The sequence below is a fragment of the Zosterops lateralis genome (genome assembly GCF_965231275.1).
Source record: "Zosterops lateralis genome assembly, chromosome: 6".
NCBI classification, from domain to species: domain Eukaryota; kingdom Metazoa; phylum Chordata; class Aves; order Passeriformes; family Zosteropidae; genus Zosterops; species Zosterops lateralis.
Genome location: NC_139761.1, coordinates 16,402,153 through 16,415,621, shown reverse-complemented (window position 1 = coordinate 16,415,621; position 13,469 = coordinate 16,402,153). Strand labels below are relative to the sequence as shown.

Sequence of the window (13,469 nt, the reverse complement as noted above, 5' to 3'; positions counted from 1 at the left end):
TGAAACACCAACATTATTTCCCTGCAGGCTGGTGTTGGAGCAGTGTCAGGATTGCACTGCCAAACCCCAGAACTGCAGAGCTCACCCTCCCCACTGAACAACAAACAGATTGTTCTGAGTTCATGGATGAGCCTTTACACACATCTTAGCAAGAGATGCTGCAAAGCATTTGTTCTGAGGTGACAACTGGACCTAAACAAGCTTTGCTTACCTTTACATTTGCTTACCTAATGATCTGATTATGGTACTGCCTTGTTTTTTCAGATGTTCATAGTAGTTTTACACCGAAGTGACTGTAATGAAATTAATTCATTCATACATATCCAAATGTAGTTAATGCTAAACATCCTACAGTCAACTCTGCATTTCATTGCATCTCACAAACAGGTTAATATATCAAGCATTTGTTCTTTTTCTGACCTCTTTATTAATGGCAACATATTACTGTATAGTATTTTTTTGATTATGACCCATAAGATGATGAATTATAAATATATAAAGGTGTGACATATTTTAGTGTGCTTTATTCACTTTGTCATTCATAAGGAAGTTTCCCCCCTTGAATAAAGCACAAACTAATGAGATATTTTTCTATTAATTTGATTATTTTTTTGTTACCACACTTCCAACATAATTATTTACTAAGGAGAGAACCATGGTCAAATTGGAGCACTGTACAGCTAAGGCAGCATGCTATACATTGTATTTGCTTATTACAAATGGAAACAGCAGCATTTGATGACAGGCTATGGTTTCTCAGGCACAGTTATGAAGTATTAAGCAAGCAAACTTTTTTACCTCATATAAGCAGATCAGAGAGCTCTAATATGTAAATATGCAGCACAAACTATTCATATTAGAGATTACATTTTGTGTATCCAATTTAGGTGTCTCTTTTGTGACAGGAGAGATCTGCTTTGCCCTTTTGCATTTAAATGCACTCAGGGCTAAGAGAAACCTCTGTCATACAGAAAGATAAGTTGTATATGTATTTGCATTTATGTATATGATAATTCATATGATATAAACTGATGTATATTTATGATTTTATAAAGTAGCAAATTTTATGCTACTAATGTATCCAGATAATTTCCTTAAATAGCTGTGTCACTGCTGACACCATGTAACTATGCCTATTTTTCCTTTAGTAGAAAACCAGAGCCTCATTTAATTTTGTTGCAGGTAAGAATTAGGATGTTTTACCAGGAAATAAAAGACAGATCTTTAGAAAGGGCATTCAGAGAATAGGTTACAAAATTAAACTGAATTGATCATGCAGGGCATGCTTCGCTTCATTCAGAAATGATTATATTTTGGCCATGTACTCTATTAGGTAAAATACAACCATATTGTGTCCTAGTTCAGATCTACAGCTACTGTATTCTTTGTGGTTTAGAAGTGTTCCTAAAAGAAGCCCTAAGATTTGAAATTAGATATTTTAACATTACAATTTCTTTTTCATCATTCATTTGTACCCAGGAGATAAAGAACTTTGCTAGAGGTTATTGTGTGGTAATGTCAAAGAAGAAGTGTTAAAACCTAGAGAACTCTTTGTCAAGGGCACCGGTAGGATTGTTACAGTAGCAATTTCCATTGAAATGGAAATGGCACAGTAGACAAAGACCAGAAAGGGCATTCCTAGTAAAGAAAGAGAGGATAAAGATAGACAGGTGAATGTTTCAAGGTCTTATATAACCTATCACAGGGTTGGCATAGGGGAAGCTAAAAAGTGACTAGGTTTTTAGTTTTCTTAGATTTTTATTAACAGAAATCAAGGAATAAATTCTCACTATAGTAAATGCTAAAAATTGGAAGTTTTACCATGCACATTTCATGGCAAATGAAAAGCAGAGCAGTTTATGCCAGACATACATCCACTTGAAACCACTCTTCCCTGTGGTTTTTTTCAGAGCTCATTTTATCTCATCTTTTCATCCCATGATGCTAACTGGCCCTTAGCTCACAAAAAAAGGATTTTGTTCCCTCTGAGTACTTTTACAGCTCAACTTGGAACATGCTTCGTTATCTGCTTATATTAGTTAAGCAAGAAAATAACTGTAGTTCTAAACAATCATATGCTAGATCAGAGCATGCCAAGGAAGCACAATTTCCAAGGCTGTTTTTTCCCCACTCCTTCCCTAAGCAACCAGAATTCTCATAAAATCAATAATGAAAAGAGAAGAGAGGGCCAAAGGTACAGAGAGATCAGAGAAGCTGCAGGAAAGGAAAGTGAGTGTGCAGCCTATCCAGGTGCTCTCTCTAACCTTTTTTCCTGGTGCATCCTCTTTCCCTTCTGTTCTTTTTCTATAAAAATGCAGCTGCAGACAGCTGCCTTGCTGGGTAAACCACAGATGGATTTTTGAGATACTTTGGCTGGAGGTTCCTCTGATTCTGATTTGTGCAATATAGGAACTTGAAACCAGGTAAAAAATGATGTCTCTGAATCAACACTAATGTTCTCTTTGAGGCAGTGTGGAGAAAAATAATATTCAGTGACTAAATAGCAGTCAAGATTATAAACCATCTGACACTCTCTGAGCTCCAGATGCTAAACATATTCTTTGGGACAAGATCGTACTTGCAAGCTGATGGCAAAATAAATATGGAGGATATGGTCAGTCTCTCCCACAACTAACATAAAGATCTTGGTGACTGCTCTTGTCTGATTCAGAATTTTAATTATACTCTGTTTCTTTCTTTTTAAAGGAAGAAAAGCTGCTGAAAGCACTTGTGCAGCTCGGGGTCCGCAGTGGCAAAACTGCCAGTCTAGAGATGGAAGTGGATGGGCTGCCCTTCTACAACACCCATTCAGTCATGATTGAAAAGCTGCTGCAGGAAGCACTGCAGTGACTGCCCCTAATGGTTTCTGCATCAAGAGTTGCTCCCATGTAATTTCCTTATTCTTGAGGCTCTCACAAGGTGTAAAAGATCAGATAAAGATGACTCTCTGTCTCTGGTGTCTTGACCACACACAGCCTTTCATTGTTATCCTTACAAGATCTCTGTGAAAAAAGAAGAGGATATCATCCACTTGGTCTACCTTTCTTTTCTGTAATTTTATAATGGAAAATGAATATTAAATTATATTATATGATGAGAGGTGATTTGGCTTTCACAAAGAAAGCGCAAAATTACAATGAGATATTATTGCACTGCTGTTCTTGTTCTACTAACCTCATAACTGCAACAGGAAGTAACTCCCATAGCAACTTGGATTTAAAAATACTTGTGGTGAGGAAAACGGCTACAGTAGAGAGGGAAGATTCAAAACAAAACTGCAGTGTTAGAGTGGTGAGAGCTCCCTTGCACACTTCCTGTAGCCCCTCTAACACTGTGTTCTTATGGTGGGGGATAGTTTGTGAAGTGTAAGGAGATAAGGAGAAAGTTTTAACTAATGAAAATAAAGGCAGCATTGCAGATCTTCTGTGTAAACAGTCAGCTGTGCCATTAACCCCTGTCACATAAGTAGTTTGCCACTTATATATTTTGCCACTTTGTGGGTAATAGAGAAAGTTGTAGACATTTCAGAGTATCCTGTTGTTACAAAGAAATTAATACAAAAATAATTATTAAAAATAATTATTAGAAATTAATGTGTGATTAGAAGTGAATAAGCATTTGCATTCCTTATGAAATAACATTATGTAAATAAACTTTTTCATGAATTCCTGAAATTCAGGTCCTGACAAGACCAAATAAAGTAACATTAAATTCTATCCCACAGGATTACTAACACTGAAGCAGTACACAACAAATGGTTGTGAACTGTGCCCAGGTTTTGTCATTTAAAACTGTGATTTTACCTTAACTCCAGGTGAGTGTCAGGACTGAAGTTCTGCCGGCTGTGAGCCCTCACAGTAGAGAGAGGGGAGGTACATCTGGCACCACCTCCATCCAGAGCACTGGTGCTTTGCCTGTCATAAAATGGAAGTCGCTTTTAGTTGGACTTCCAGCACTGAGCAACACTTTATATCTCTTTTCCTTCCTGGCAGAGTTTTGTTTTCCTTCTTTGATGCAAGACAATTTTTTCAGAATGAGAAAAAAAAATTCATACCACAAACACCAGCATATTTTGAACATTAATCTCCTGAAGTCCATGAGGATATAGAGCCTTTAAAGACATACAATAGTTAAACATGTGACAGAAGGAAATCTTAATGCCAGTCTTCTGCTAGATGTTCAGGTTCACCAAAGATCCCCATGTTTGTTTTCTAGATCAGTCTTTTTTTTTAGATTCATTTTATCTAAAACCTTCTCAAAGGATGTTCTAGAAAAGTATCTTGGAAGTTTCACAATTAGAAAATATCTCCTTTAGAAGTCTCCAAACTATAAGAATTAAGTAAAATATTTAATATGAATGCTTGAACTTTTTGCCAAAGCCAGTAACCCCACAGGATGGCATATATTCACTGCTGCATAGAACTTACAGAATGAAATTGGCATCATTTTAAAAGAAGCCGCTGATTTTATTCTCTCTGTTTTACTGACATATTGCACTAACAGGTGCAATGTATATTTCCAAGGACTAACTTTTGTCAAAAAATTTTCACTTAGTAAACTTTTGCTCTTTTATCCCCCAAAATACAGTCTTAACAGTCAGATTCCATTAAGAAATACAAAATTTAATAATTTATTTATTTTTTACTCTAGTGCATGCTCCTAAAATGCCTTCTCATGTGCAGCCCCAAGCATGGCATTTAATTCAATAGCATGTGTAGCATGTCTCTAGCAACCTTAGCAGGACCCTTGAGTGAATGTGTTTTTACTGAGATGGAAGGAAAAGCTCTGAGTGGGAGTTACCTACCTGCTATATTGGTTACAGTTCTGCAGCCTAAGCCAAACAGTTACAGTACAGAAAGAATTGATAAAATATTGGCCACAAGAAAAAAAAAGGAAAAGAAGAAAAAAATCCCTCCTTTCTGTTGCAGGTTAGCAGGTTAAGTGCTGAGAACTGCAGCAGAATGCTGCGCTGTGTTACACAAGTTTCCATCACAAATCCATCTGATTTTAAACTGCAGCAGCTGACCAAAGCTGACCACATCAAAGTACCAACTCAAACGAGCCTTAATCCCTCAGATGACAATTCCACGTAGTACAGCATGCTCTGCATTCCAGTTGTCTAATTTAAACAGCGTGGGGATCTGTAAAGAAGCAACGCATAAACACGACAACAAATATTTAATCCTACAACAAACCACATGTGTCTTGCAGCCTGATAGGTCATGGAAGTCCAAGGAGTTGGTGCTTCACAATGTACAAGCTCAGCACAACAGCACTCAGGAGGGGGTCCCTGCTTTATGATGCCCTTGGAAAGCACAGCAGATGAGATGAAAGATTAGGAGAAAATAAAGCTAAACAGCGCTAATAGTCAGGAGAAAAAAATGTAGTGTAAGGTAATTAATCCAGCTGAGTGGTTGATTTATATAGAAATGTAAAATAATTAAACAAACTAAATGTTAACCTAAGCAAACCTAATCCCCTCTTGGGACTGGGGACATGAATCCTTTCATGAAGAGGAGGGAGGAGAGGATCTCTAGTCTCACAAATAGAAGCTGCGGGCCAAAGCTAAAAGATAGTTATTTCAAACTATAAAATATTATATTTCAAAATATAAAAATAAAATTATAAAAACATTCTTTATTAAACACATCCACTAATTATATCCAATATTGCACTCTCAAGGTGGTTTCCAGAAAACTGTTAGAATATATTCCTTTTGGAATCTGATGACAAGCAAGGCTGTATTACAATGATATATTCAGATACAGGATAGACCATCTGTCTAGATGATCTTTTGACTCAAAAGCAAACCAAAGAAACAAAACTGATTATACTCTGGAAGTTATCAGCTCTGGGTTGCAGAGGGAGAGGTGTTTCAAGGAAGGTCTGAAACCAGAGAACTGAAAGGACAAGGCAATATTTATGGTGTAACAGCTACAGGTACAAGAAGGTGTGATGAGCAGATCACAAAGAAGAATCACATACAGGATTCAATAGTGCAACAAGAAAAACCCCGAAAAACCTAGAGAGAAGGTGGTGGTAGAAACAATAATGTAGAGCACAACTCCCACATCTTTAAAAAACATTATTCTCCACTTACTCCTATATTTTTTTTCTGTCTAAATCAGGACACAGATCATTCATACATCATATTTCTGATACTGTATTTACTGAACAATGACCAATCTGTAAATTATATTATGTGGGCAAAACCAGAATTTAAACAGAATTCATTCAACAGGTTCTCTGACAAATGCATTGTTATTTAGTTGCCTGCATGGTCTGTGCTGCAGAAGATACACAAATTGCAAAAGACACAATCAAAACCATAGGTGTAGTAGAATTTAGATGTAAATAAATATTCTTGAACACAGTGACTCAGAGAAGCACATGGGATCAAAGTGCCTCACATATTACCACTTTCTGTTCTCTTCCAAGTCAACAAACCAAGTTATTGACACCCATTGGAGCCTCATACTTCGGGAAGTCTCTAGGAGCCTTACAATGAGGTTTAACCGCCTGAGATTCAACAGTCAAATAACTGCCTGAAGGTCTCAGCAGGTGCTGAGTTCCTTGTGCATGTTCTCCCATAAGGTCTCACACTATTGGACTGGTTGTTTCAGGAATCTAGTTCTGGCATGGTCTCTGCAGCTTTGAAACTGGCAGAAGGAGAAGTTATTTCAGAGAGTTACAGAGATGTTGCAGAAGTGTTTTTGTTGGGCTTTTTTCTTTTTAAAAGTATATATGGGGACATTTAATTTTTTCTGTCTCATACCTTTTCAATAGATGGTGACAGCTTGTAGAGAATTACTTTCTCTAGATCTTACAGGGCCAAACAGAAATCAGCTAAAGATGAGTTCACTATGAGTACTGGCTTATTCCAGTCAATGCAGTCATCAAGACAAACAGGTTTTAAGTGGTAGCACAACAACAGATATGTGATTATAACTGAACTGACTTAGCACATACTTTTCTTGCTATTGTCAGGGTCCAAGCGCCTCCAGAAACAGCTTCAGTGTACAGCATTGCTCATAAGCCTTTGGGAGGTCACACTGTTGTAATACATGAATAATTCAGACAGATACACAAACACGGCCATAGCTGCAGATGTAGGATTAAGGTCCTTTTGATTAATGCTATAGGCTGTCTACATTCGTTATGAAGCAGCCCTTCATTCCAGCACCATCAAGTGGTATTTGTAATAATCCTGGTTGTTGTTCATGCTGTGTTCTGTTGGGAGTTTCAGTAGGGTTCAGTGGATAGGATTCCTTCGTCTCAGTACTTAGGTGACCTAAACATGTTAGACAAGAATCTCTCATCTTGAGAAAGTTCTGGTAAGTGCTTTCACTGGAAAAACAGTACAATACTGGGTCAGCAACACAGTTAAAAGTAGTCAACAGGAGAGAAATATGGTAAACATTAAATATTTTCTCAGCAAATGAGCAGTTGTTCTCCAACAAGCTACGAACTACAAGTAGGATGTGGTATGGTCCAAAGCAGACTAAAAATATGAAAACAGTGCTTGAAACCAGCCTTTTAATTTGGATTTTCTTCTTCTTTTGAGTGCCAGGACTCTTGTGGACAACTCGTAAAATCCCACAGTAGGAGAAGGCCAGCAGAAAGAAGGGGAAAAGGAAGCCGGCAGAGAAGCGGTAGTAATTGACATTGTGCTCCCATTTCTTGATGGGGTAATGCTCGAAGCACACCAAGTGGCTCTCAGCATCCATACTGATCTCCCCATGTGTGAAGACAAAGCAGCAGGTCATGATTTCTTTGGCCCAGATGATGATGCTCACGATGGCAGCAGCCTTCATGGTGCGGAAGCGCTGGAAGCGAAAGGGGTGCACTACGGCCAGGTAGCGGTCGATGGAGATGCAGCACAGGAAGCCCACGCTGATGTAGATGTTCTCATACAGGATGATGCCACAGACTTTGCACAGCAGCTCATCGTAGGTCCAGTTGTCATGCTGTAGAGCATACTGAAGCCAAAAGGGCAAAGAAAATAGGTACAGCAGGTCTGCTATAGTCAAATTGCAAAGGTAGATACCTAATTCATTTTTAGCTTTGATCTGTAAATACCCATAGTACAGTGACAGGCAGTTAGCTGGCAAGCCTAATATAAACACAAATATGTACACCACAGGGGATAATGTCTGGTGGATTTCATGATTGATATTGCACTTCTCAGTCACATTCTCTGTGAAATTCACCATCTTCTACTTCTCTCTGTGTATCACTCATCAGGGTCCTGAATGTAAGACTTAGTTATATTTCGTTTTCGTGTAGAGTTCATTTCTTCCACAAACCTTTAGGCTGAAGTGACAACTTGCTGCAAGATGTTAATAACCTAAAGATAAAACACAAGGAAATCTTTAGAAGGGATACAATTGTTAAATATATAGTACACTTTTCAGAAAGCTGCCTTTTCCTAGCCCTGAGTCTTCGATAAAGATAAAGCCTGTCTGGGAAATCAAGATTCACATAACTCCTAGTACGTAACAGAGAAGTGCCAGAAAATTATGCTATCCAAAATCACAAAGCAAATTACAAATATTTGTTGGTTTAACTTTGGAAGCATCTAAATGTGAAAAAATACCATCTCTGGTTTAGAGATGGGGCAGAAAAGCAGTAATCAGATTTGTCTACGATGGAAAAGGTGTATCTTTGGTAAATCAACAGTCCACACAGACTTCCTTTGCGGGTGAAAAGTGCACAAAACTCTTGATTATTAATTTCCATGTCTTAAAATTCCCTTTATATACAAGATACCATGTAACATATGCAGTTTAATTCAGCGGGATGAAAAGAAAGAGGAATTTTTAGCATTCTCTCTTCTGTTACTTGTAAAAACAATCCTGAAAGCAAGCTGTCTTCCTTTCTTGGAAGGACATGGTGAAACTCTGAGACATGGTGAGACAATGCATCACCATGGTCTCAGTTCTACAGGATATACTATTAAATATTCCTTATTTGCCATCAACTCCCAAACCCACACATTTACAACTTATACTTTTGTATCTTTCCTTTTCATCTTCACTGAATATGAATGTAATTGTTTTCATCTGAATAATCTGGTTTAATCCAAACACATACCCATAGAAGCCATTGCTATGCTATGCTATATTATACTGAATTATACTATAACTATTTAATACACAAAAACCACTGCTGACAATGGGTTACAAGTTCTACTAGGTAAAGTCTGGACCCAGCTCACAGTGATGAAACCCTCAACTAAAGAGTGAAATACCCCATTCAGCATTTTATCACCTCATGATGTATTCATTCACCTGGGCACAGATGCTCAGCACTGGAGAATGGCAGGGCAAACTGTGCCTAATCTGAAAGGAATGCAAGTTTAACCTGGTGGTGCAGAACAGCAAGACTGTATTTCTTTCAATCTCTCCTCAGAAAATTCAGGGATGTTAGGTATGCCTTTGTAAGGTTAACAATTTGTGTACTCTTTTCACAGATTCAGATCCTATGGATTCAAAAGAAGCACTATCCAAAGACAAAGCTAAGGTTTTGTTGCTTTTTCATGTTTGCTATGCTAATTTGCATTTTTGTCATCGTGTTCTGTCCCAAGGCAACCCTTACAAAAACATGACCACACTATAGTAAAACTACTGTCAGCTTTAGCATTTGAGGATGATACGTCAAATAAATTTTTTAATACATATTTGGGTTTTTTAAAATAGTGATAGGCTTTACTCCTGTAGAAACTGAAAACAAAATCACTTGCTTTAAGCCAGAAAATAATTGCCTGGCTGAAATAAGTGATCAAACCTGCAAAGAATTTCATTTTTTAGCTTCAACCAGCATAGCGCCACAGAATTCACAGCAAACACATACAAATAAGAATTGGGATGTGGTTTTCATCCCTTTACTTCTCATTTCCAACAGAGAGAACATCAGCCCTAGTTTTGGTGGAAATATCCTTGGGAGCTCAGAAACTCTCTGTCATGAAACAACAGGCCAAGATAGGTTAATCTCCCTCAAAACTTTTAACTCCACTGTCCAACACAACTTGTGTGAAAGACTGCTCAAAGTCCAGCACTCTGCTCTCCTCCACCTCTCAGTCTCAAGCAGCTCCTTTGGGTTTAACAGACTCACACTCTCCACTGTGTGTGTCACAATACTTAAAACTGATGTATCAAGCTCAGCAGGAGAAATGCTGCTAAAGGGATCCAGCCACAGGTACCTGTGGTTCAGTTTGAAGTTTGCTCCAGTAGACTGCCATAACCTTCCCCTGGAATAAACATGACAATGTTAGCAGTGCTGACATGTACAGCAGAAATCATTTACTAAAGTTATGTACAAATTTCCCCAAACACTAGTACCTAAGGGTCATTAGCTCCCCTGTAACACTATCCAGTTTCTCCAAGGCTTCATAACCATCATATTTCTCTTCCATCTGCAGAAAAGGGCAGTGAACAGAATCTTTGCTGAGGCAGGTTTGATAACCTTCTACCCCAACGTTTATAATCCAGAGCTCCAGGCTCTGAGTTTGTATTTCACAGCATTTCTGTATAATGATTTGGTGACTTTTACATGTAAGAGTTTGCCTGCACAGGATGATTGTTATTATAATAATCTTATTGTTATTATAATAATCTTATTGTTATTATAATAACCTTAGTTATTCTCTAAAATGCCTAAAATCTGAGACCTATCATTGTATTTACCAGCACAGTGTCCAGCCAGTGTCCAGCTCCTGTCAGTAAGGCCAAACAGTAATTCAAAAGCTGTTGACAGTTTTGTAAATTCAGTTTTGTAAATTCTGTCTTTACATGTCTAGCACTGAGCTTCATTCAGTGTTACCCAGTGAGTCATTATAGATCACAGTATGAGGGAAAACAGATGCACTCTACAGCTGCAGTGTTTTTTGAAAGTGTTTCTTTTCCTCTAAGAACTCTAAATGTTTTTATCAAATTATGTTTATGTACAGTGAATATAATTCTCTGTAATAAGTAAAATAATTTATGCTTAATTCAAAAGTCTTGCCAGAATGCAGAATGTGAAGGAGGTAGCAAAAGTCTTATTGATACAATATTATGCTAATATAGGATACACTTATGATTACAGCAACATTTCCTCCTCCTGGACGAATTGTTGAAGCAGGCTGTTTGAAGGGGCAGGAAGAGAAGGCTGGCTGTAACAAATCTCTTTGCTTTGTGCTGACAAGCCCTCCTCAGTTTCAAAGATGAGGATGAAAAAGAAAGATCCAGATTCCTGTACAATAGCTGTCTTATACTGCTCTTCTGGTCAGTGGCAACAGTGAGCCAGGAAATCCTTCCCTGGTTTCAGCCTCCTCAGTGTGTGGGCTCTGGGCCACCTTTGTACCCTTTGACCTCGCCTGGCTAAGGACAGATTCAGCAGCCAAATGGAAATACAAAGGCAGATTAACTTTTCCTCAGCACCAGGTACAATAAATATAGCTCTGCACCAGCCAGGGAGTGAAACTGTAGGATTTTTTCAACAAACCTGATATCAAAGGACTGCACTGGCAGGTTTAAACAAATGGGTGTGGAAAAGCCCACTCTGTTATTACAAACATATGACACAATACTTTACAAGCTGTCTGAAAAAGTGGAAAATGAAGGAAATGTGATGCAGGGTATAGAAGAGAAAAGACAAATAGCTCCCCCATTACTTATTGGCCATGTCTGGATAGAAGGAGGACAAAAATTTAAGAAGTTGCTCTATGAAAAACATCTGGGGTGCAGACAATCATAAAGTTGAAAGCAGTTATGAAAAGGAACACACAGGCATTTCTTCTAGACAGCTTTAATATGGATATAGTGCAGCTGTATAACTTTTTTTTAATCGTGGTTTATGTAACACCTTCAGTATCATGAGTCTGCAGTCATTTCCAAGCAATATTTCTCTCTCCTATATGCCCACATCTTTTAGACGATACCTTTTTAAGCCTAAGTCTTGGCAATAAATTAGAAGACTCTCTCCATTTACATGAGCTCCAAACAATTCTCTTTTTCCTGGATTAAAAATAAAACCAAGGATCTCAGAGCTTCAGAAAGCCTCACTTTTTCATGGTTTAAACAAGCCAACTTTATTACTCACTGGAGAGTTCAACAACAGGTCTTTTCTGTCCCAACTCCTTTGTGCCTTAGCTGTTGACAAACACGACTTGCTCCTGCACCATGAACCATGGGGCAGCTCACGTGTTAAGTGCTGCCAGTTGGCAATGGCACAGGGAGCAGCCAGAGCCACTGGCAGCAACAGCCTCTTCACCTTGGACCCAGTAGTAGCATGGAGCCAGGTGGGTCCTTTCAGTTTCAGTGAACACTGCTACAATTTTTGTTGTAAGAAATCCGTCTGCAATTGGGCCTACATACTTTTTTGGCAGAGACAAATGGGACTGCACCAAAGGACTTCCTTGCTGGAATTTGCTACCGCTGTGTACCCAGCTTGTCTCATCCACAAAGCAGCCACTTCCATTAACAGGGAGTGTAGCACGCTTGTGTGCCTGCATGGTCTCCTGCTATTTAATCTGTCTCTGCACCTGCCATACAGCGCAGACAGGCCTGAGTCACTTGGCTGTCATTGCAGGACTTGAACGGTCCTGCATATCTTGGAACCAGAAACGCAGGGTGGTTTCAGTTTATGATTTGGTTCAGGTAATTATCTACACAAACACCAGCCCTTAAATTCAGATGCTAAGCTTCCTTCAGCACTTGCAGGTTTGTCAGATTGTCTGATCCTGTTTCACAAAACCTGGCAGCGTAAGGCCAGATAAGAAGGCAGGGAAGTGATGAGCAGCAGAAGAGACTGGTCAAACAACATAAAATTGACAGGAAAGGGATAATACCCTTGGAGTAAGTTTGAGGGGGAAAAAAAGTACAAGAAAGTAGAAATTTGGGTGCACCACTGAGTAGGAAGAAATGGCAGAATGATATTATATTTAATTGGAAGAATTATGATGTAAAAGATGGGCCTGTTGGAGCAGGTCCAGAGGAAGATCATAAATGACAAGAGGGGGGGAGCACCTCTCCTATGAGGAAAGGATGAGAAAGTTTGAGTAGTTCACCCTGGAGAAGAGAAGGCTCTGGGAAGACCTTGTTGCAGCCATTCAGTACCTAAAGGAGACTTACAAGAAGAGACTTTTTAATAGGACTTGTAGCAATGGGACAAGAGGCAATGGTGTTAAACTACAAGAGGGTAGAGTCAGACTACATACAAGGATGAATATTCTTATGATGAGGGTGATAAAAGACTAGCCCAGGTTGCCCAGAGAGGTGATGGATGCCCCATCCGAGGAAACATTCAGGGTCAGGTTTGATGGGGCCCTGAGCAACCTGATCTAGTTGAAGACGCCTGTGCTCATTGCAGGAGAGTTGGACTAGATGGCCTTTAAAGGCCTCTTCCAAACCACACATTCTGATTCTAGAAGGGTATCAAGTAGAGCCATTAAAGGCAATGAAAGATATTTCTATTAACACAAGATAAAT

General features: G+C 38.7%; 2 protein-coding genes across 5 annotated transcripts in view; one reads left to right on the top strand and one right to left on the bottom strand.

The window, feature by feature from the left end:
* DGLUCY (D-glutamate cyclase) overlaps positions 1 to 3,716 on the top strand; it is a 48,002-nt gene extending 44,286 nt beyond the window's left edge. For all 4 annotated transcript variants that reach the window (XM_083863124.1, XM_083863125.1, XM_083863126.1 and 1 more), the window contains one exon: positions 2,707 to 3,716. In XM_083863124.1, coding sequence (XP_083719250.1) covers positions 2,707 to 2,850 — 144 coding nt within the window. In that variant the 3' untranslated portion in view covers positions 2,851 to 3,716. The remainder of the gene's footprint in view (positions 1 to 2,706) is intronic.
* A 2,149-nt stretch (positions 3,717 to 5,865) lies between these two features.
* GPR68 (G protein-coupled receptor 68) lies at positions 5,866 to 8,461 on the bottom strand. The gene has a single exon (XM_083862903.1). The coding sequence runs from the start codon at positions 8,211 to 8,213 to the stop codon at positions 7,137 to 7,139; it is 1,077 nt and encodes a 358-aa protein (XP_083719029.1). The 5' UTR covers positions 8,214 to 8,461; the 3' UTR covers positions 5,866 to 7,136.
* Positions 8,462 to 13,469: the final 5,008 nt, after the last annotated feature.